The sequence below is a fragment of the Vicia villosa genome, unplaced genomic scaffold (genome assembly GCF_029867415.1).
Source record: "Vicia villosa cultivar HV-30 ecotype Madison, WI unplaced genomic scaffold, Vvil1.0 ctg.001193F_1_1, whole genome shotgun sequence".
NCBI lineage: Eukaryota > Viridiplantae > Streptophyta > Magnoliopsida > Fabales > Fabaceae > Vicia > Vicia villosa.
This window is the reverse complement of record NW_026705528.1, coordinates 345001-368315: the sequence shown is the minus strand read 5'-3', so window position 1 is coordinate 368315 and position 23315 is coordinate 345001. Positions and strand designations below refer to the sequence as shown.

The window sequence follows — 23315 nt, the reverse complement described above, 5'->3', positions numbered from 1 at the left end:
CTAGCTTCCCGTAGAACATACAGTCCGCCCTTAGCCTTTTCTCTAATATCCAACACTTCAAGTTATCATTTGTTTCCCCTGCCTTAATTGTTACTTTAGTAAAGTTGTCAAAGTATTCTCTGAGCATATTTTTCTTCGTATCATTCATCTGATGGATCAAACTAAGAATAGCTACCGTTTTTTGCTGATGTCTCCACTACTTGAATTATGAAATGAATTCATCACATAACCTTCTCTAAAAGCTGGTGAAATTTTCCTTCAATGTCATGAACCACATCATAGCAAATATTTTAAGACTCAATACAAACGAATTTCCTTTGCACCAATCTCTTATCCCGGTAATAATCAAGTATAGTTTCCATGTGCTCAATGTGTTTCTCAGGTTCTGTGGTCCCATCATAAATCTTTAAATTATGAGGCTTTTTTAGTGACTTAGGGATCTTGTTGTAAATGATATGCTTGGTGAACGAGGTCTATTTGGTGCTGAGATGGGACATTATTAATTGCATTGTGCTCATATTTTTTAGAACAATGTGAGGGATACTTATTGGAAATGTGTTCCTCAAATAGAGTGTGGATACTATCACCGCCTTCATAGTCATGAGGAGGAGAATTGTGAGCATGACGATGACGATGATGTCTTTTTGTTAACCCTAATGCTCTTTTTGGTTGTGACGTGATGTTTAGAAGAGTTTCCCTCAAAGAAAATCCAAAGTGGTTGTGTTGCAAAATCTCTAGCTGAGTTCCAATCTCATAAGGAATTTTGTATTGGTTCTTGTTTGATGATGTCAATGTATCTAGAGGGGGTGAATAGATCACCACTATAAAAACACACCAACTAAAATCTGGTTTTTGAAAGTTAGTACGCGCGGAAGATATCCCTATAGATTGATTGAATCATCTATACAGACCAAGCTATCGGAAGTCGGATATGCACTAAGCTAATGGAATGGTTAAACACAATAAGGTGAATTTTGATACGTTCAACCAAGTGTCATTCAATTACTCGTTTAAACTAAACTGCAACAATACTATTTCCAACACTAACCAATGAAAAATAATAAGCCGCACAATTTATCGAACACATGGTGTGCGAACGAGTTTTCAGAATTTTTCATTTGATTTGTGTTGATACTAAAGCCACTTACTGTGATTACAAGCTGATCAACACATTTCCTTGACAAAATAATTGTAGAAAAATTCTTACGATTTAATCATTTAATCAATGTTACTCGATAAATTGCGTAATTAAATTAAATCAATTAAAGAGATGAGAGAGAGAGAGAGAGAGAGAGAGAGAGAGAGAGAGAGAGAGAGAGAGAGAGAGAGAGAGAGAGAGAGAGAGAGAGAGAGAGAGAGAAGTATGGGGATTTGTTTAGGAAGTTCCCCACGTCATCCTCGTATGTGGGTACGTCTGGACCTAATTCCAAATTTCATAATTATGATAGTTTCTTACTATGCAAAAACTTGATTACAAGAGAATTGTCCCAAGAGGAACCTACAAATACAAATGTTTGATGTTAATTCAACCCCTTCTCTTCCTTTTATCTTGAGCAAGACCAAGACACAACAGCTACCAATTGACTAGTCTACTATTGCAACTACTTTGAGTGATTTTTCTCCAAGATTTTACGCACGATCAATTGTATTGTAACACAAGACTCCCAATTAAATCTTCCATTCTCGCGCTACTCCTTTGCGATATTTATCTCCAAAGATTTCACTAGGTTGTGATTTCTTCTTGGACCGTCTTGCACGAAAACTCCTAAATCTATGAAAGATATTGGAGGACAAACCTGCATTTTTTCCAGATGAAGCCTCCTTGATTCTTAACCTCAATTGTTAGATTCCCATAAACCTAATATGAGTCTTATGAACCAAGTCTAGATGGCACCCCAATAAAAGATGATTATGTGTGATTTGTTAGTGTGTATGCATAGGGTCAAGGTTGAAGATAAAGAGCAATCGAGAAAATCAATTATAGTTTCATCAAATTGAAACGATGTCACCAATCGTTAGTTGGCCCAGTGGTGATTGGCGCTGGACTTGGTAGGGAGAACCACGGTTCGATCCCCCGCAATTGCGATCGGGAGGGGGCTTGACCCACTTGATGCCAGAGCTGTTCCCCCGAACCGGACTAAACCGGTGGTTATAAACCAAAAAAAAAAAAAAATTGAAACGATGCCTAAGTGATGTATTTATAGTTATGAAAGTTTGGTGGTAAAAGGAGGAAATTTGGAATTAAGAGAATTAAAAGAAGTTGACTCAACAAACAACATGTGTCGACTTGTTCGATACATGTGTCGACACATGATATAAGAAGTAACAACATGTGCCGACCTGAAAATGTCTACGTGTCGGCTTGAACAAGACAGAAGCTACAGCCTTATTTAGGCCAGTGTATGTGTTGACCTGTTTGACGTATGTGCCAGCCTATAGTATGCATGTGTCGACCCAAATTTAACAGAGGCTACATACTTCATTTATGAGTTGTATGTGCTGACCTACAAGATGAATGTGTCGACACATAATACTGATGTTTCAGTATGTATTGACTTGAAGAGCATTATGTGTCGGCCTGACCTTGACAGAAGCCACGGACTTCAATTTTGAGTTACATGTGTTGGCCTGAAAGAAGTATGTGCAGGCACATGCAATGCATTTTTGTGCAGAAAGTTGTTTTTGATAATGTTGGTCAGTTTCAAAATGGTTCTTTAATGATTACTAATACCTCTAATGCAAGGGGGCCACACAAACTTAGGGACATCATGCGACATGCTGAAATACTAAGTTTTCCTATAGTTTTGACATCATGCAAAATCTTTAATGGTGAAGTTTCACTCACAATTCTCTTCTATATGGAGGAGTCTTTCGCTGAAGAGATTCATATTTCGCTGTTACACTAAGTTGTGGATGATCTCCATGAGTTCATTAACATTGTGCATTTCTAGTATCACTTGCAGTTGTTGGAAGTTTTGTGACATATTTGGTCATGAAGATTAAAATGGTGGTGGAAGAAGAGGTTGTTCTGATGGAATAAACATGAATTGGTCTTGGAGTGATGGTGATTAAAGAGATTCATGTTTGGTTGGTTGAGAAATCAGAATCTGGTGTGGTGTTGCGAATGGAGAAGTAACTAGGATCGAAGCATGTTTATCCTGTTGTTGTGGAATTTCTTCTGTTTTAAGAGTGAGAACATATGTGACGGCATCTTAGAGCATTTGGAGAGGTGATTGAACATCGGGTGCGGGAATTGTGTTACTGTGAGTTGTAGATCAAGTCGATTTGGACCATTCCATTAGAAAAGATATCATGCAAAAGTTGCAAGAAGTTTAATGATAATAGGAGTTGTTGACAAAAATAATTACAATGATCATAATGGTTATTATGAATGGTTGTGGCGGCCTAACCGAAAAGAATAAGAAGAATTTATGAAAATTAAAAAAATGATTTCCACAAACTGTGCCACTATTTAGTGGAACAAAATATGAGTAGAACTTTGAAGTTGACCACTATGGAAAGGCTTTCGAAGCGGTAGTAGATATCTTTGGTTATCAGAGAGACAGGGTAAGTACAATGTTAACACTCTAATGATCAAGTCAGTAAATGAGAAAGGTGAAATAAACACTTGGGTGTAGGGGTGGCAAAACGGGCCGCCAGCCCCGCCCGCCGCCCGCCCCGCCTTATGCCCGCCAAAAAACGAGCGGGGCGGGCATGCCCGCCAAGTAAAATGGGCATCAAAATCATGCCCGCCCCGCCAAGATGGCGGGTTGGCGGGCGGCGGGCTTACCCGCCTATTTTTATTTTTATTTTTTTAATAGATTAATATGCTTTTTTTGCCTTTTAATTAAACTTTTCACTTATTTTTTAAAACAATTTTTTATAAAAGTAATTTTTTAACAAATTTACTCTAAAAAATATTACATATATTTATAAATAAATGTATAAAATAAACCATCAAGAATTGCAATTACTAGAATTAACTAAAAAAAGAGTGAGTTTTGGAGGAGGAGCGGGTTTTGGCGGGGCGGGTATGGCGGGCGGCGGATTTTGACGGGGCGGGCTTTGGCGAGCCTAAAATCCCAACCCAACCCACCAATTTTTGGCGGGTGCGCGGGCGGCCTGGCGGGCCCCGACCCGTTTTGCCACCCCTACTTGGGTGTGACTCAAAGTCGCGGCGCTTATATAAGGATGATGGTTAGAACCGTCATCGATTCGTCAAGCGTGAGATGTGGGGGATGTTGAATGATTATCAACCGTTGAGATGAAGATAATGCCCTTTTTTTAGTGCAGTGATTCAGTGTAAAGTCTACATGTTCACGAGTTAGATGGACACATTGCAGTATATGACTCTTCATCATCTTTTAAGAGTTGTTTTAATGGCAAATTGTTAATGATTAATTGTCAATGATATGTTTACATATTTGTTAAGGACTGAAATATGAACTTTCAATTTCTTTAACCTTTAATTCTACTAGTTCAAATCAATTGAGTTATCCAACCTGACCATCTTTCACAACCTTTAACAGCGTATTTTACAAAAACTAATTTAAGTGTTAAATAAATTTAATACTACTATTTAACCCATTAAATTGCACTCACTTTAATAATTATTAAATTGTATTTAAATTAGACAATATGTTTTAAAAAAATGATAGCACATCTAAAAGATTTAAGCCTAAACTAATTACATGTTTTCCAATTAAACTTTTATTAAAAAATTGACGAATTGTTAAATTTATGGTAAATGATCTCAATTTGATTTTAAAAAAAAAAGAATACACATTTCAAATTTTAATAAAATCTAAATTTACCATAAATCAAAATATTCATCAAATTATTAGTTAATCAATTTACTATAATCAAAAGATTTTTTTAACAGAAGATCGCAACTAATAAAGTAAATATGATTTATAGTATATTTAGTTAGGAATAAACTTTTCTTTAAAATAGATAAGATTAAGTTTTTTTGGCTTAGAAGTTATAATTTGATGATATATGTAACTTATTTTAAGCGCGTTATTTTAACATCAGAAAAATTTTAAAAAATAAAATTATATAGTAGCATATACAATGTATTTCAATCGCATGAATTTAATAACGCAAACATTTGAACTCCTGTTCATCTTGCTGAAACATATTCAAATAATTTTAGAGATAGAAATATCACAACCAATAAAAAAATGATCTATAATCTATATTAGATAGAGTTCACACTAATTTTTTTAAAAAATTAGATAAGATCAACTTTTGTTTAAATTAAATTCTTTGAATAATTAAATAAAAATTTAATGAATGCATGTCTTAGGTGTAATCCTCTCAATTAATTTACAAATGTGTTACAAAAAATATAAGTGTATATTTAACCTAATGTTGTAAGTCTTGAAATTTGTATTTATATAGCTCACTTTAAGCGCGTTAATTTAACATAACAAATTTTTATTTACAATAATAACATATGTTTATATATAGTATTCGCATTAGTTCAAACTCATAATTTATAACTCACATGTATTATGATATATCTAACGCATTTCAAACGCGTTACTTTAATGATAAATGTTTACATTCACGTCAAACACGTTGATTGAATGACATAAATTTTTGAATTCATGTTTATTTTCTCAAAACATATACAAACGATTTTAATAAAAATTAAATGTATCTAACATATTTTAAGCGCGTTAATTTAATATCACAAACTTCTAGACTCTCAATAATGATGTATACAACGAATATAGTAAGCACGTTGTTTCAAACTCACACAATTTCAAACTCACATGAATTGTGACATATGTATCGCCCCTCAAACACGTTAACTTAATGATAGAAACTTTTGAAGTCACGCCAAACACGTTAACTTAATACACAAGCTTTTGAAGTCACGACAAAACACGCCAACTCAGGGACACAAATTTTCAAACTCACGTTTATCATCCTTAAACATATCCATTTGATTTCAACGGTAAAAAATCAAATGCATTTAGTCTAAATTTTAACTACATACATTTAATCTTATATTTACATTTGAATTTAAACTATATATAATTTAAATAATGCAAAATATTTACCTCTAATATTATCCATTGTAAATTTTAATAAAAAACACACATTTTGACATGTCAACAAAATCTGATAGTGAATCAAATTTTACCATAAATCTAGAAATTCACCAAATTATTACTTAACCAATTTGCTATGATCTAGATACTATAGAACATGGTAAAATACTAAAACCAATAAAAAAATATGATCTATAATCTACATTAGATAGAGTTCACACTAATTTTTTAAAAAAATTAGATAAGATTAACTTTTGTTTAAATCAAATTCTTTGAATAATCAAATAAAAAGTTAAGGAATGCATGTCTTAGGTGTAATCCTCTCAATCAATTTACAAATGTGTTACAAAAAATATTAGTGGATATTTAACCTAACGTTGTAAGTTTTAAAATTTACATTTTAATAATGTATATAGTTCACTTTAAGCGTGTTAATTTAACATAACAAATTTCTAAATTTACAATAATAACATATATAACATAAAGTATTCGCATTGGTTCAAATTCATAATTTATAATTCACATGTATTATGACATATCCAACGCATTTTAAACGCGTTACTTCAATGACAAACTTTTACATTCTCGTCAAACACGTTAATTGAATGACATAAACTTTTGAATTCACGTTTATTTTCTCAAAAACATATACAAATGATTTTAATAAAAATTAAATGTATCTACCATTTTTTAAGCGCGTTAATTTAATAACACAAACTTCTAGACTTTCAATAATGATGTATACAACGGATATAGTAAACACATTGTTTCAAAATCACGCAATTTCAAATTCACATGTATTGTGATACACATCGTCCCTCAAACACGTTAACTTAATGATAGAAACTTTTGAAGTCACGCCAAACACGTTAACTTAATACACAAACTTTTGACGTCACGTCAAACACACCAACTCAGTGACACGAATTTTCAAACTCACGTTTATCATCCTTAAACATATCCACTTGATTTTTACGGTAAAAAATCAAATGTATTTAATCTAAATTTTAACTAAATACATTTAATCTTGTATTTACATTTGAATTTTAACTATGTATAATTTAAATTATGTAAAATATTTACCTCTAATATTTATCCATTGTAAATTTTAATAGAAAACACACATTTTGACATGTCAACAAAATCTTATAGTGAATCAAATTTTACCATAAATCTAGAAATTCACCAAATCATTACTTAACCAATTTACTATGATCTAGATACTATAGAACATGGTAAAATACTAAAACCACAACTAATAAGGTAAATCCAAAACTTGAAAGTAAAAAGAAAAAAAATCAAAAAACACACAATAATGAATTGAATCAACAAGTAAAAGTAGTAAAAGTGAAGCTGAAATGGGTAGGTCTAAGAAAATAGTAATTAAAGCTGAAATAAGGGAAGAAAAAAGAATAACAAAGGTCTTCCTGTGGGTCCCACCTTCAAATCTGTGACAGGGACAGCAGTTTCATTTCTCAAGCTCTTTTCCTCATGCCTCTTGTTGTGTTTTTTTCTTATTTAAACTCCTAACTCTTCTTTTTTCTTCCTCTCTCTCATCTCTCTCTTTCTCTCACTAGAGTAGCTACAAAATATAAAATATATTTTTTTTTAGTTGTTGCTTAGGACTTTAATTTTTATATGTTTTTTTAGTCTAAAGTTGAAACCTTTGTATTCTTCTATGTGATGGTTGTGTGAATTCTCTCAAGAAAACAAACCAAAGTCATCTCTTTCCCACCCTTCAATCTCAAACTCATGGGAACATCAACCACACCAAGCAAAATCTAGGGTTTCACAACATCAACTTCATCAAGGTCTGTTTGTACTATGATGTTTTTTTTGGGGATTTTTTTTTATCTAAAGGAAAATTGAGTCTTTTTTTATTTTTAATCTCTTTGGTCTTTATTTTATGTAATGTTGGTAGAAAGCATTATTAATTGATTCTGATTCCTGGGTCTTTGTTATTTTGCAAAAAAATTAAATCTTTATCATCTCAGTAACTGAAATTTTGAAACTTTAACTAAAAATCCTATTTTTACGGTTCATGTTTGGTGAAAAATGGGATTTTTATCATCTGGGTATTTTTATCTGCCACATAAGAATCAATGTCTGGTATATTTGTGGATAAATGAGATGAATTTTTTCTGTTTTGGTGTGTGTTTGGTTTGATTTTGAGACTTGGTTTTGTGTTTGTGAATTTTTGTTATAGAGAGAGAAGCTATAATGGAGGAAGTTGAACAAGCTAGTAGAACAGCTGTTGAAAGCTGTCATAGAGTTCTGAGTATGTTGTCTCAACCAAGAGATGAAGTTCATCATAAGAATTTAATGGTGGAAACTGGTGAAGCTGTGAATAGGTTCAAGAAAGTTGTGTCTTTGCTTCATGATGGTATGGGTCATGCAAGAGTTAGGAAATTTAGGAATCAGAGACAAGTTCCTTTTCCTCAAAATGTTTTCTTGGACAATCCGGTTTGCAAGAAACCGAATAACCATCACACCAAGAAGGTTCACTTTAGTCAAATTACTTATCCTGAGAATTCGGGTCAGGAGCTTGCATTGATCGTGCGAAACCCAAACACTTCGTTGGAATTGAGCTCGAATGGGAAAAGTCCTCTTCCCCTTGCTCAACAAGCTGGGTCGAGTCAGTCGACTCACTATCAGTTCTTTCAGCAGCAGCAGCAGCAGAGGTTAATGATGCAGCAGCAGCAGCAACAGCACCAGCACCAGCAGCAGCAACAGCACCAGCACCAGCAGCAGCAACAGCACCAGCAGCAGCAGCAGCAAATGAAGCATCAAGCGGAAATGATGTTTCGAAGGAACATTAACAGCATAAACCTTAGCTTTGACAACACTACTAGTGGCACACCGACAATGTCGTCTACTAGGTCTTTCATTTCGTCGTTGAGCATAGACGGAAGTGTTGCTAACTTGGATGGAAGTCAGTTCCATTTAGTAGGAGCTCCGATCTCTTCGGATCAGAATTCGCAACAGCACAAGAGAAAATGTTCTGCTAGAGGCGACGAGGGAAATCTGAGATGTGGCAGCAGTTCTAAATGCCATTGCTCAAAGAAGAGGTTATTCCCATCCTGGCTACATTAATAGTGAATTTATGCTTCTTTAGAGTTTTAAGAAGCTCTTATAATACGACATTAATAACTTTATGTGTTCTTATTTACAGGAAGCATAGAGTGAAGAGATCAATTAAGGTGCCTGCTATCAGCAACAAACTTGCTGATATCCCTCCTGATGATTACTCGTGGAGGAAGTACGGGCAGAAGCCGATCAAGGGCTCTCCTCACCCGAGGTATATTCAAGTTCCACCTTTGCTTCTAGAAATTTGGTTTTATGATGTTATCTTCTTCTGTGGGATATTAAAGTTTGTTAACATGCTCATGATGTACTAGCCTGTTGGGATTTCGATAATTCTTGTTTGTGTATATGTTGATTGGATTTTGCTAAGAAATTCTCGGTCGAGTCATTCAGATCGCTCTTAAATTTTTGTATGTGGTGTCAAGTGCAAACTAGTATCATTTCATTTCGTACGATAAATCATGTATCTGCGGTTTTGTGTGGTTCAATGGATATTCGCTAAATTGAAAACATGTTTAAAATTAATTTTTCATTTTGATATTCTCAGCGTAAACTTAGTCTTAACCTTAGTAACCGTTAGAATTATGCTCGATTATTTTCCCACGGATTGTAATGTTTTCTTTGTGTTCATCAGGGGATATTATAAGTGCAGCAGTATGAGAGGATGCCCGGCTAGGAAGCATGTGGAGAGGTGCTTGGAAGAGCCTACTATGCTAATTGTTACCTATGAAGGGGAGCATAATCACCCCAAGGTACCAACTCAATCTGCAAATGCATGAACTAGATGGAGAGGCTTATCATTCAATTAGTCAAAACCTCTATGTGATTGATTTGGCTTGAGATGTTTCTGTACATATTTCAAGTGATACAAGCAGGATTGCAGATTTTGGCTTTTGGATAGCTTGGTTGAGGGGTCGTTTATTTAGAGGGGGTGTCGATGAAGTTTATCGGTTAAGTGCATTGAGTATGTAAAATTGGGTAGTTTTAATTCGGAAAAACTATTTTTATTTTTCTTAAGTATGTTATAAACATTTCATGGTTCTTTAAATTAAATGGAAATTTGTCTTTGGAGAATGGTTTGGCTCTTTCGATTTTGTTTTCGGAATTCAGGTTCTAGCGAATTGTTTGTCTTGGTTTATCATCATGCATTGCAACAATTGATTATAATTAACTTTGTTATTATAATCGAATTGACATGTACATGATATAGTTATCTTTTGCTGTTATAACAGCTAAACATAACCTTAGCATTTATTAGACATTAGAGTGAGTTTGTCAGAATCATTGTGATACTGCACTTTCCATGCAAGTTTTCTTAACCACAGTGTTACTATGTGTGACAATTTGTCTAGTGCGAAGTCACACGCTTGAAATTAGAATGAGTTTGTCGAAATCAGTAGTATAGTATGATTATTGAAACTCAGCGCGATACTGCATATCACTGCACTTTCAATGCTAAGTTTCCTTTTGTAAAGTTGTGTAACCGCAGCCTTAATATGTATTACTATTGCAACATCACTATTTGCGTGTTTGAAAAGTTAAGTGTGACTATTCGCGTGTTTGAAACGCGAAGTGTGATTATGTGTGATAGCTTGCGTGTTTCTTTTTTAGAGTTGTGTAACCACAATGCGACTATTGGCGTGTTTGAAAAGCGAAGTGTGACTATTAATGGCAACTTGTTTCTTTTTTAGAGTTGTGTAACTGCAACGCGACTATTTGCGTGTTTGAAAAGCGAAGTGTGACTATGCGTGACAGCTTGTGTTTCTTTTAAAGAGTTGTGTAACCACAACGCAACTATTTGCGAGTTTGAAAAGCGAATTGTGATTATTAATGGCAACTTGTTTCTTTTTTAGAGTTGTGTAACCGCAACGCAACTATTTGCGTGTTTGAAAAGCGAAATGTGACTATTAATGACAACTTGTCTCTTTTTTAGAGTTGTGTAGCCGCAACGCGACTGTTTGCGTGTTTGAAAGGCGAAGTGTGACTATTAATGGTAACTTGCGGGTTTCTTTTTTAGAGTTGTGTAACCACAACGCGACTATTTGCGCGTTTGAAAGGCGAAGTGTGACTATTAATGGTAACTTGTTTCTTTTTTAGAATGCGGGTTTGAAAAGCGAAGTGTGAAGTGTGACTATTAATGGCAATTTGTTTCTTTTTTAGAGTTGTGTAACCGCAACGCGACTATTTGCGCGTTTGAAAAGCATAGTTTGACTGTGAATAATAACTTGCAAGTTTCTTTTTTAGAGTTGTGACTATGTGTGACAGCTTGTGTGTTTCTTTTTTAGTGTTGTGTAATTGCGACGTGACTATTTGTGTGTTTTGAAAAGCGAATTATGACTATTAATGGCAACTTGTTTCTTTTTTAGAGTTGTGTAACCGCAACGTCACTATTCGCGTGTTTGAAAAGAAAAGTGTGACTATGAATGACACAACTTACATATTTCTTTTTTAGAGTTGTGTAACTGCAACACAACTATTCGCGTGTTTAAAAAGCGAAGTGTGACTATAAATGTCAACTTGCATGTTTGAATGACAAAGGAAGTATAATTAGATGTGACAACTCACGTGTTTGAAAAGGAAAGTGTGACTATGCGCGTATTTGAAATATCTTGTTTTTTGTGGCAACACGCATATCGTGCAAAGTCACACTTAGTAACGGTGTACTTGTCGTGATTCCAAACACTAAAACACGTACAAAGTCACGCTTAATAACGGTATATTTGTCGTGATTCCAAACACTAAAACACGTACAGTTAATAACTCATCATCCGCCTGATGGCGTCCGGTAATTATTATGGAGCGCAACAAATATATAAGTCAAGTTATAATTCATTGTTAACTAATCAGAAATTCATAATATATCATACAAATAAAAGATTTTATAAATAATTGAGTTATTTTAAAGTTATTTAAAGCTTACAGTTGATTCTGTGTAACAAACACTGCATATACATAATTACTTCTATGCAAGTTGAGGCTAGTTTTGGACAATCTAGCATCTTCTGAATCAAAGACAAAAGGTAATAATCTTAAAGTAGGACCTTTCTTGATTTGCCTTAGCTACATTGCTTAGCTTCCCTTAATAGAAATGTTCTATTGGCTATTCAAAGTTTCTCAACAGAACATGTGAGTTGCAAGGGGACCAATATGGGCATTCATGCTCGATCATAGTTTCATTGGGTCCAATACCATTTGTTATCAACATTGTTGGAGAATAAATGCTTTCTTTTGACCCCAAATTCTTGCAAATCATTGATATTTAGCAATCACTTGCTTCAAAAGAATTCAGAGATGGGAAATATATTTGACTATTGACCGACTATATTCTACAATCAGATGACTTGGACACTTGGACTCCGAAAGTTTATTAGAATTAGAGCAGACCTCAAGATTTAAAAGAATATTTATACAAATTGTTCACATAAAATTCTCACATTTGTGCGGAAGTTCTCAGATGTACAGTAATATATAAGAAAATGAATAATTGATAATGAATAAGATTCATTGTATGCAACATTCAACGTGTTAAAAAATCGTTAATATCATGATGAAGAATCAAGTGGTTAAGTCTCAATAATGGTTTGAAGGATTACATTTTAGACTATAATGAAAAACTATGAAGATATTGATTCTATATGAAATATAAGACTTAGTATTATCCACGTATCTTCAACTAGCATACGCATGAGTGAAGTTTTAGATATGCTGACCTACCCAATTTTGGATATGTTTTAGTAATAAAAACCAAGGATACATCCAAAACTAATAATGGTTTAATTCTAATATTAATCATTGAGAGAAGACTTTTGTTTCATAATAATAATGTTGATATTGGCAAAAGTTTATAACCTTTGATGGAACAAATACTACGTATGGATCCACTATCATTATCATTGGTGAGACTAAAAGTGTATTGAATCGGTCAAATAAGGAACCACCACTTAACACGCATTAAAGCTATAATTCATTACACAATGATACAAGATACCAAAAAAAATTAGTGATGGTTTCTTGGCCATTTGGCTTTCTTTATGTTTTAGTGAACAATGAGATGCTTTTAGTTTCTCAATTGGTGCTATTTTAATCAAATAGTTGGACTCAATTGATTCATGAATTTTGATTAAAGATTAATAGTTTTAAAGAACTCGAATTCAAATTTTTAGTTAAATTATCTTCCGGTTTTAAGGGGGTTGATCACTACACTCCATATAGTGATCACACACTTTATGGAAATTTCAAAATGCCACTCATATACTTCCGATTTAAAAATTTGGACGCGCTCATTCTGCAAGAAAATGACTCACGACTAAAGCACTTCATTTCTGTCAAAAATTGGTATGGATTCCAATTTAGATATCATAGGTTCGCATTCTGATCTCTAGATTAACCCTGTGACAATATTTTCTATCCTTTTGACACTAAATTAAAAGAAATTTTTATTTTTAATAAACCTTACATTATGAGTCATTTATTGATCTCCTAGTAAACCATACATATTTGTTATTAAATAATAAGATCAAAATAGAAGAACTATTACGTATATATGAATGCTAAAATGTCATAATCAACTAATAAAATTTCACTATTGTGTATATTTGGTGTCATTGTTCCTCCTCTATCACCGGTACTGCAACGCGTGTCGTGCCTCTACAAAGAAGACGTGTAGAATGGCCATATGAGGAGTGTCTTCCTCAACTCACCCCTAACTATGGTCTTTCTCCCAATATCCACAATGATGTAACATATCAGTAACACATCAACAACATGGTCTGTTATTGCCTACACCTCCTATAAGATCTCCTATGAGCTGACCTCAGGGATATCCCTCGGCATCTATTGTCATGTAAGGATTTGGCACTCTATAAAATCATTGAATGTAGTTGTATACTATGGTCAAAGAGCTGGAACACAACTTACATCCTCCAACACCAAATGAATAAAATTATGCTGTAAAATCTCATCAACATCCCTGCAAAGTAAGTGGTATGAGCAGTAATGGAGGGGTCTCTTGGTATACCCTAGATATACTCAAACTATTGCAAGACTCTCTCAAGTAGATGGGGGTACATAAGTCGAGGCCCACAGGCCATCCATCTATTGTACAACACTATCACCTCCAAGGGTTATGTCTCACGGTGATCAGCGTACGACATCCAGTTAATATTATTTTACACGATACGATCAAGAGAAACTTGAAACGACTCAGTCGCCTGATTTCTTAAGAACGGGGTGATTGAGGACGCATGTGGCAAAATTTTAGAGTAATCATTCACATATGCCTAGTCAGCGAAACATGAAAAATACTACTGGATTCATGCTTGTAAATGGGTTCAAGTTAAATATTAGTAACAGAAACAGTATAGCATAGGTATTGTGGGTTAATATCAATAAATGTGCATAAACATTACCATAAATAGACAGTTGTTTTCAGTTAACTGTTGAGTCTTCCATATACTAGCCTTAGCTAATTTAAAGTAGAGGTACACCAAACAAGAAACCCATCAGTTATACTAGTAAATTCTATCCAGGTTAATGAAATATATGAGGTAGATACGTGGACATAGGTCACACTTTTGTTCGCAAAAATGGACATGTCGACCAAAACCAAGAGGTATGACCTCAATGCACATGTTATGCAGTATGTAACTCGTGCATCATCACCATCAACTTCTACAATTGCAGTCAGGTGGCACTCATACAGATCCACCAAGAATGAAATCCTAGCATGACAACCCCTGGTGTCATTTAACTCATGTTGAGCTTTTTTCGGGCCAGCTTCCAAGTAAGTCACCATCATATTAAGTGCCTTAAGTTTGCTGATTCTAAAATAGTTTAATAATTCTTCCTAGATTGGAAGATGTATAAGGCATGAGAGATCATCAAATGTGATAGACATCTCATCGATCAGAAGATGAAATGACGACGTCTATATGTGTCATCTCTCCACAAAAGCAGACAATAATCCATGGTTAATTTAACCATAGTTAGTCCAACATAAATCCTGCAAACGAGATAGTTGCATGACATCCTAAAACTATGGCTCATTAGGTTACACCATTTTTGCAACCTTCCTACCGTGGCTGATACATTTTAATGTATCACGGTACTTCAAAAATAAATACTTCATCAGACAATTCAAATATTATAACATTAAAATTTAAAAGAATAATTAAAAGATTTTTGTTAACTCTTCATCCCATACATGTCTAGCAGCATGGTATGGATACATAGGAAGCAATGAAATAAATTTGTTCTCTCATATGAACAAGTTTGGAGATTTTTCCTTCATAGCCTTCGTAGGAGTTTTGATTGGTACAAATTATAGAAAAGTTGTTGTTGTGGTTGTTATTGTTTTCTCTTGTGATGATTTTTTCCTTGTTTTTTCTCCCCCTATTAACTTGAAGGCTAAGATTCAAATGTTCATGGGAAACCCTCTGGGACATCTAAGGCAGCAACGGACACAAAAAACAATGCCAGAGACACATGAAACCATTAAGGTGATTTCTCGTCAGCAAAAAGAAGTCTCTCTAACTTTAGGTCGTGAGGGTCTAACTTTTTTCATGCAAACAGAAGCATGTTGGAACACTCTACCAAATCTCAATCTTTCTTGGTTGTTAGACATTTTTCTACAATCAAACAAGAACAGCAGAAAGATGGCATAACATGAAAACAGAAACAATGCAAACCAAAAATCAGATAATAGGCCATTATGGATTCCAATCTTCAGGACTAAGGGTTCGGATTGTACAAACCATATTGCACTGAGACAGACATGTGAACATGAGAACAGAGCATGCGAACCCTGAGCTCTAGTGCTCAAAAAGACAATGCAAGACACTTCAAGGCAAACACAAATGACATATCTATTACATTTAAGCTTAAAATATCATATTTATAAACTAATTAGGTAATGCATGCATGTCAAATCAAAAGAGAAAAGAGAATGGTGACAACTCACTAGTGCAATGGAGAAGAGCTTCAAATATAAACTTCAATGCAATGGATAGAAACTATGAAGACACATGAAAACTAATGAACAAAATTCTATAAACACAAATGAGAACCTAACTCTTTGTTTATCCGTATATACTCTTTTACGAAAATAAAAATGAAAAGGGAAAGGAATAGAAACGAGTTTAATTAGAAGTCCAAATTCCTCAAATCAATAGATTAAATCCACATTTAATAATAAGTGCATCCCGGTTTAAAAATCCAATTTTGAGACTTATTTTAAAAAAAAAAATACTCCAAACTAGTACTAAATTATGAGAGAGTCTATAAATTTGATAAAGATTAAAGTTAAGCCAAAATCGGGCTCATTTTTATTGAGAAAATATTAGTACTTCATTATAAAATATAGTTAAAAAGTCGTTTATATTTGTACTGAATACCTTGGTTTTTGTCAAATATGGCAACATCTTTTTTCTTGTTTAAGGCACATGTCATATCTAAATCAAATACAAGTACTCATTTGAACTCAAAGCCCCGCAGAACACTGAAGTACGTATTTTCTCAGACTTACAAGTTACAATATATTAGCTCTTAAATAGACAATCAGAAATAGTATGTGTTACACCTCAATGCATAAAACACATTCCATCTCCATATTAATAACAAAGACCATTGTGCATTGTATCTAAGATTGTATCTAGGGGTGTTCAAAAATATGGTTAATTGAATTGTATACTGGAACTGAATTGCACCATAAAAAAACTGAATCACTTAAATGGTTAATGAACTGCACCGTTTAATTTAAACAATTCAGATTCAGTTTAAAACCGGTTCAAAATCAGTTTTTTTTTATAAACTGGTTTAATTATATAAATTAATTTTTCATAAAATTCTAAAAATAAAAAATCATGTTTTTTCCAAAAATTTTAAAAAAATTTAAAATAAATAAATAGAAAAATAAAAATTTCTGAAAATAATTTTTTTTTAAATTAAAAAAAGTTCAAAACAAAATAATTTTTTTTTAAAAGAAAGTCTGAAAGTAAAAAAAAAAAAACTCTTAAAAATAAAAACTTATATATTATATGAGCATTAAATATAAGATATTTTCTACTATATTTATTATATGGTGTCAATTTTTCCCTTGCCAAACTGCAAATGTTTAATAGTAATTCAAGTTCTATGCCCACTTAAAATAATTAATTTGTTTTACTGAACATTCGAATAAATTATTTCTGTTATTTTGATTAATCAATTCTAGATAGCTGTTACTGAATATAGGAAACTTATCCAATGTAAGTATAGTGTGCATAAACAAATATGAGATTCACCGAATTAAGGTTTTTGGATTTTCCAAAGTTCTAATCTAAATCCTCAAAACCTCAAATCGTAAACATAAATATATACTCACGTGTCACTTTATAATTACAAACTGAATTATATAAAAGATTTCTGTAAAAATAAAATTTCAAAATAAACTAATTTTAAAACAATTTTTAGTATAAAACTGGTTTATAATTACAAACTAGTTTTAAACCAGTTTATATATCCATACTGGTTTAAACCAATTTATAACTGAATTAAAACTACTTTAACAATTAACTGAATTGTTATTAATGTGGTTATTAAAAACTGAACTGAACCATTTATGTGGTTCAGTTCAGTGCAGTTCATGAACCATGAACACCCCTAATTGTATCATCAGTATACAGTGCAAGAGATCTCATCGATTATAATTTTTTCAAGCTTATGTGATCATAATATCCAACTATCTATAATCCATATTAAATAAAGGTGAAGTAAAAACTTCAAAAAACACAATAACAGATATATTAAATCCAAAACTTCAGTTTACTGGTGTGCTAAGTTAAAAACAATGTCAAGTAGAAACAAAATATTTAAATAGTTGCGATAAAACAAGAAAAAGTTTCCATTGACATATGGATACGAGCTTCAGTGACAATCTTCACTTGAGAGGAATAAACCTGGAGGAGTGAGTAGCACCAATACCAGGCCTACCGTGCTTAACAGGCTTGTATGAGATTGAGAATTCAGCTAGATAGTGACCAATCATTTCAGGTTTAATTTCAACTTGATTGAAGGTCTTTCCATTGTAGACACCAATGATGCTACCGATCATCTCAGGCACAATGATCATGTTGCGGAGGTGAGTCCTCACGGGTTCAGGCTTCTCACCAGCAGGGGCCTCACGTTTCTGTCACAATAGAGAATCAAACAGAAGTTTAATACAATCTTGTTAGAGTATGCACATGGGTTTAATGTGAAATTAGTCATCAAATAGTTATCAAAATATCTGGTAAATAGAACGTTCACTACCAAGTTTAAAAATTTCATAATGTAAAGAAACAATAAAGAGGAAGAAGGGTGCTCAGAAAGTAATGAATGGATATGATAGTTATCCTCATAATTAATCAGATTAACGAGATTATTTCATTTAATCATCATAGCACCCATAAGAACAGACAACATCCCATAAATAAACAAATTCCCAGTTTTCCAACAACTATATAAGATTATAACTCCTCCATATTCTCATGTGCTCAAATTGAAATCTATAATGAACAATAATTAACAAATTGAATGAATAGATACAGAAATAAATAGAAAACTTACAGCCTTGCGGAGCTTCTTGATTAGTGCCATAGGCTTGCGGGTCAAACCACGTTGAAACCTGGAATACAGCGATTTTAATTGTAATGGATCAACATGAAATGTTGTTTACATAGAAAATAGAAAAGATAATAATGTTGAATAGTAATTTTAACACTAATCCTAAATAATAATAGTAGCAATATGAACTACTGTATAAACAAATATAAAATACATCACAAATAAATCTCCAACTTCATTATCATCTTGTAGATTCAAAACATTAGATAGATCTCATGCCTTTATAGTTCAAATGCTAAGTAGCACCAACACCACTGAAAAATAGGTGTGCTTGGCTGTGTCGGACCCAGGCACCCACACTTGTGATTACATTGAATTAATTCATTTTACCAGAGCTTCATAGTTCAAATATCAACCCCAAAATTTAAAATATAAAACTGTTGACAAATAACCTAAAATGGTGCTCAGAGAAATGAATGGATATGAAAATTATCCTCATAATATATCAGATTAACGAGATTATTTCATCTAATCATCACAGCACCTTCTAACTACTTCACAATTCCAATTCAACAATCCAACAATCACAACACAAAGCCAAAACAAATTCAGATTCACTACCATACCTTCTACGTGCACGAGCAGAGAAGAGCTTAACAAGTTCATCAGTGGACATGTCCAAGAGAGCATCGAGATCAACACCTCTGAAACTAAACTTCTTAAACGTCCTCTTCTTCGGCACTCCCTGTGCGGCGACCTCGGGTTCAACATCTGCCTGAAAAATCAACCAAACGAATCATTCAACAATGCGAAAATTGTAGATAGAAGTGAAGAGATGAGAAGAGGAAGGCTTTCGGTTTTCACCATGGCTGCAAGGATTTTCGCAGGAACTGTGCTAGGGTTCTTCTTGCAGCTGCTTCTCACGGATCTCTCTCTCTCTCTCTCTCTCTGCTAGGGTTCTTTTGATTCCTACTCAGACGGCGAAGTTTTTATATCATAGCGAGTTGGGTTATTTAGAAATTTGGGCTCATGGCCTAATGGACCATGTTACTTTTACCTACTCTTCTTGAGAATTTAACCTAGCACCTCTAATTTTATATTTGGCACCACACATTTTAACTTAATACCATGTTCCTCTCATTTTTGTCGTGAAAGACATGTAAACATTTTTTCAAATAAATAGGTAGATAAATGTAACAATCGGTATTTATTTTTATCGACATTTTAGAAAAATCCGGCGTGTGTTGAATTTACCTGAATTTTTCACCACAACCTAAAAATTAAAAGTGTTAAAATTGAACGACTAAGATTTTGCTGATACTTTTGGAGGGATGTGATTGCACCGAAATTTTTGTGTAGTCCATATTGATTTCAAACTTATAGAAATATGCATCATATGTTGTTAAAAAGAATATCTCATAATGTCTCAATATTGATATCTTGCATTTGTGCATTTCAACGGCGTGAAACCATCTGTTGATTTTAGACTCATAGAGGACGTCCATTTTATTGTTCTAAAATTCAAACTAAATAATCTCTTGCATCATACCGATAATAGAAAGATGGTTAAGATAGAGTATCATTCACTATCGATCGATAATGAAGGGAGGATTTAGTTTAATAGTTTGAACTAAAGACATATGGAGATTTAAAAGTCATGTGGAACCCATATCACCGATACGAAACAAATGGACCCAATTGAGGTGGATGTGACTGTTGTAAGATATGCTGTAAATATTATCAAGGTGTTGAAACGTCTTGAATCATCTAGTAATGTTTAAGTTTTGTTCGACTTATTTTCTTGTTAAGTTAAGTTATGTTAAACAATGTCCATATTAAGTTATGTTAATCCCACAATAATGTAATGTTAAATTTTCATCTAATGCAATGTTAAGATAAAATATCACCAATATACAAATAATTCATTACATTACCAAAATAATACAAAAATAATATAATATACATAGGTTCATTACGGGTAATGTGTACTATTTGCGATGCCAAAGCATAAACCTTGTCATTTGGGTTTACCAAACCCATGAGGTTATTTGAAATAACTGTTACCATCTGTAATTGTGGCTGGTCAGTCATACCATGTGGAGGCAGTCGAGGTGATGACACGTCATCTAAAGGTCCTTCGGTATATGAAGGTCCAACATCATTCGCAAACTGAACAGGTGGAATGATGTGAGTGTGTGTGATAATGTAAAGTACCACAATAAGAAACCATCCAAACATTGTCCGGGAAACTGCATCTCCGTCCTATTATCTCTAATAGAAATGGCACAACAGGGACTAGTCGAGGGATGCTCCGAACATACTTAAACTGGCGCAGACTATAACACCCTAAATTTTATTTATTTATTTTAATTAAGTTAAAATGCTTTCATTTTTTTATTTTGGTGTTTGAGTGGTTTATGTGCACTACAAGAAAATTAGTGTTTTACGACACAAAAATTGCGACAGTTACCTGATAACTGTCGTAATTGACATATAGAGACAGTGGTTACGACGGTTGACACCAACCATCCCTAAAATTCATGTAACGAAGGTCAAGTTGACTGCCCTAATATTGTTATTACAACGGTAAAACAACTGTCGTTCCCCTTAACCTTACATCCTACATGTTTCTCACCAAAAGCTCATTTCACGATGGTAAAAATAATTGCCCTAAAACGCATTTCACGACGGTTAAAACACTTGTCGCGCCCTTTAACCTGACATCATCACCAAATGCTACCTCATGACAGTAAATTTACTGCCCTAAAACTCCTTTCACGGCGGTAAAACACTCGTCGCGCTTAAAAGCTGAAAAAATTCTCAAAGGGCACGACTGTAACTTCACCTGTCGTACCTCCCTAAACCATTATCATGTGCTGGCTACGTTAGGTTTTATTTCACAGATTCTTTGTCTTCAAACTGCTCATCTTCACACCGAAACAAAAGCAGCCAACATTCTAATGTCATTCACTTGCGTTCATCTCTTCGAAAGTCTTTGTCTTCAAATCTATAAGTTTTCTTTAACACTTTTTCTTTGTTCTCATCTTCACATATCTCTCTCATTCTTTAACATTTGATTTCAGCATTGGAGATTCTCTTGAATCTTAGGGTTTTCTAATTTATTGTTTCAGGGTTTTATTGATTTTTGTGATATTGTAGCTTATCTTTAAATTGAAAAATAGTACTGATGTAGTTGAATCTATGCTTGTTTATTGTTTGAGCTTATTTAGTAAAAATAAGAGATTAATGAGAAATTATAGTTGGAAACCCTTAGTTTTGTTCATAGATTGTTGGTATATGTCATATTCTTTGTTGTAATCGCTTTACTACCGACCTTCACCCAATGCTCTCCTACAAATTTGGGACTTTTAATGCACTGGCACCTACAAGGGGCCCATATATGTCACTCGTAGATTAGATTGTAATATCTTGTCTCTCAAATTTTAAATTTTGTTGTTTTCTTTGAAGGTTGTAGTGTTGTTCAATCTTTTTGCAATAGGTAATGCTTTGAGACCAAAAGTTGAATGGGAACAGAACTATGAACAAGGCTAAGCTCCTTATGACTATTGATATCTGCTAAAATAAAACAACTATATACATATGGTTTAATGCCTACTTTCTAGAACCGAATATGAAGAACTCTAACAAGTTGAAACTTCCTAAATAGCAGCTCATTATATAATTAGTAGCAAAGGGTAGTATTTAATTTATCAAATATTAACATAGCATAGTGAAGAGTTAAGTGTTTCCAAAATGTTTAAAGGTACTAGAGAACCATATATTACTGTAATATCATTCACTGAATATGATATTCAAATGGCCCTTTAAGAGTTTAAGGTTTTCACTTGCCTTTACACAAACAAGAGTAGTTTTATTCAAATAGGCTATTAATTTCACTCCATTAACATTAATTTCTTCCATCAAAGTTTGGAATGTGTTTGTATAATTTGTTGTTTTGTTTAGGTTTGTGGTTCACACAATAGTCAATAAGTTCAGAACTTCGGTAATGCCATTTTAGAGAGATATAGTGGAACTGCCTGCAAAATCAGCAGATGAATAAAACACACCATTCGGGGAATATATACTCAGATGAATAGGAATAGGAGGTTATTTTTTGTCTTCTTTGACAGTTACAGTTGAAAAATACAATTGTTCCATTCGAATTCTTGTCATGTAACTCTTTTGGTTCTCTCCATTTTGTCAACTTCAGTATTTTGGTTTATTTTAATTTGTTTGAATCTGAATTGAATTATCAAAGCTAGAAGTATTTTGATACAACAGTGGTTTAGTGAGGAAGCATTGAATCTGGTCGTTAACGGTTCTGCTTGAATTTGTTCGATATTCAGATAGAGTAATTTCACGGTTCTGTTTGAATTTGTTTGATATTTGGATAGAGATTTTATCATCTTCCCTATTGGGTGGACAACCCAATTTTGTCTCTAAGGATTATATTTCAAATTTTATAATGTTGTTAACTATGAGGTACTAGGTTACTCTCTTCCTGTTATCGCACGTGAAATGGTGATTATCAACCGAAAGTTGAATATCTGTTTTCGTTTCGTGCAGCACCCAACTATAGTTTATTGTCTT

The 23315-nt window shown here is 33.4% G+C and overlaps 2 protein-coding genes and 2 non-coding genes across 4 annotated transcripts; 1 reads left to right on the top strand and 3 right to left on the bottom strand.

Annotated features, from left to right (window-relative positions):
- The first annotated feature begins 7594 nt into the window (after positions 1-7594).
- Positions 7595-10220, top strand: LOC131633955 (probable WRKY transcription factor 21). The gene is made up of 4 exons (XM_058904631.1): positions 7595-7873; positions 8269-9130; positions 9235-9360; positions 9781-10220. The coding sequence occupies exons 2-4, from the start codon at positions 8283-8285 to the stop codon at positions 9923-9925; spliced, it is 1119 nt and encodes a 372-aa protein (XP_058760614.1). The 5' UTR covers positions 7595-7873; positions 8269-8282; the 3' UTR covers positions 9926-10220.
- A 7681-nt stretch (positions 10221-17901) lies between these two features.
- Positions 17902-19736, bottom strand: LOC131633963 (small ribosomal subunit protein uS19x). The gene is made up of 4 exons (XM_058904640.1): positions 19590-19736; positions 19352-19500; positions 18729-18786; positions 17902-18309 (listed from the first exon to the last, which is right to left on the bottom strand). The coding sequence occupies exons 1-4, from the start codon at positions 19590-19592 to the stop codon at positions 18061-18063; spliced, it is 459 nt and encodes a 152-aa protein (XP_058760623.1). The 5' UTR covers positions 19593-19736; the 3' UTR covers positions 17902-18060.
- Positions 18482-18564, bottom strand: LOC131633965 (small nucleolar RNA U30). The gene has a single exon (XR_009293446.1). It is a non-coding gene; the product is annotated as a small nucleolar RNA U30 (small nucleolar RNA).
- Positions 19188-19268, bottom strand: LOC131633966 (small nucleolar RNA U30). The gene has a single exon (XR_009293447.1). It is a non-coding gene; the product is annotated as a small nucleolar RNA U30 (small nucleolar RNA).
- Positions 19737-23315: the final 3579 nt, after the last annotated feature.

Bases quoted from the DNA above. Each gene is read 5' to 3' on its own strand.
- LOC131633955 (XM_058904631.1), top strand. From the start codon at position 8,283: ATGGAGGAAGTTGAACAAGCTAGTAGAACAGCTGTTGAAAGCTGTCAT. The intron at 9,131-9,234 runs GTTATTCCCATC...TCTTATTTACAG, and splicing joins TGCCATTGCTCAAAGAAGAG to GAAGCATAGAGTGAAGAGAT. The intron at 9,361-9,780 runs GTATATTCAAGT...TGTGTTCATCAG, and splicing joins AAGGGCTCTCCTCACCCGAG to GGGATATTATAAGTGCAGCA.
- LOC131633963 (XM_058904640.1), bottom strand. The intron at 18,787-19,351 runs GTATGGTAGTGA...GCTGTATTCCAG, and splicing joins TCTGCTCGTGCACGTAGAAG to GTTTCAACGTGGTTTGACCC. The intron at 18,310-18,728 runs GTAAGTTTTCTA...CTATTGTGACAG, and splicing joins TCAAGAAGCTCCGCAAGGCT to AAACGTGAGGCCCCTGCTGG.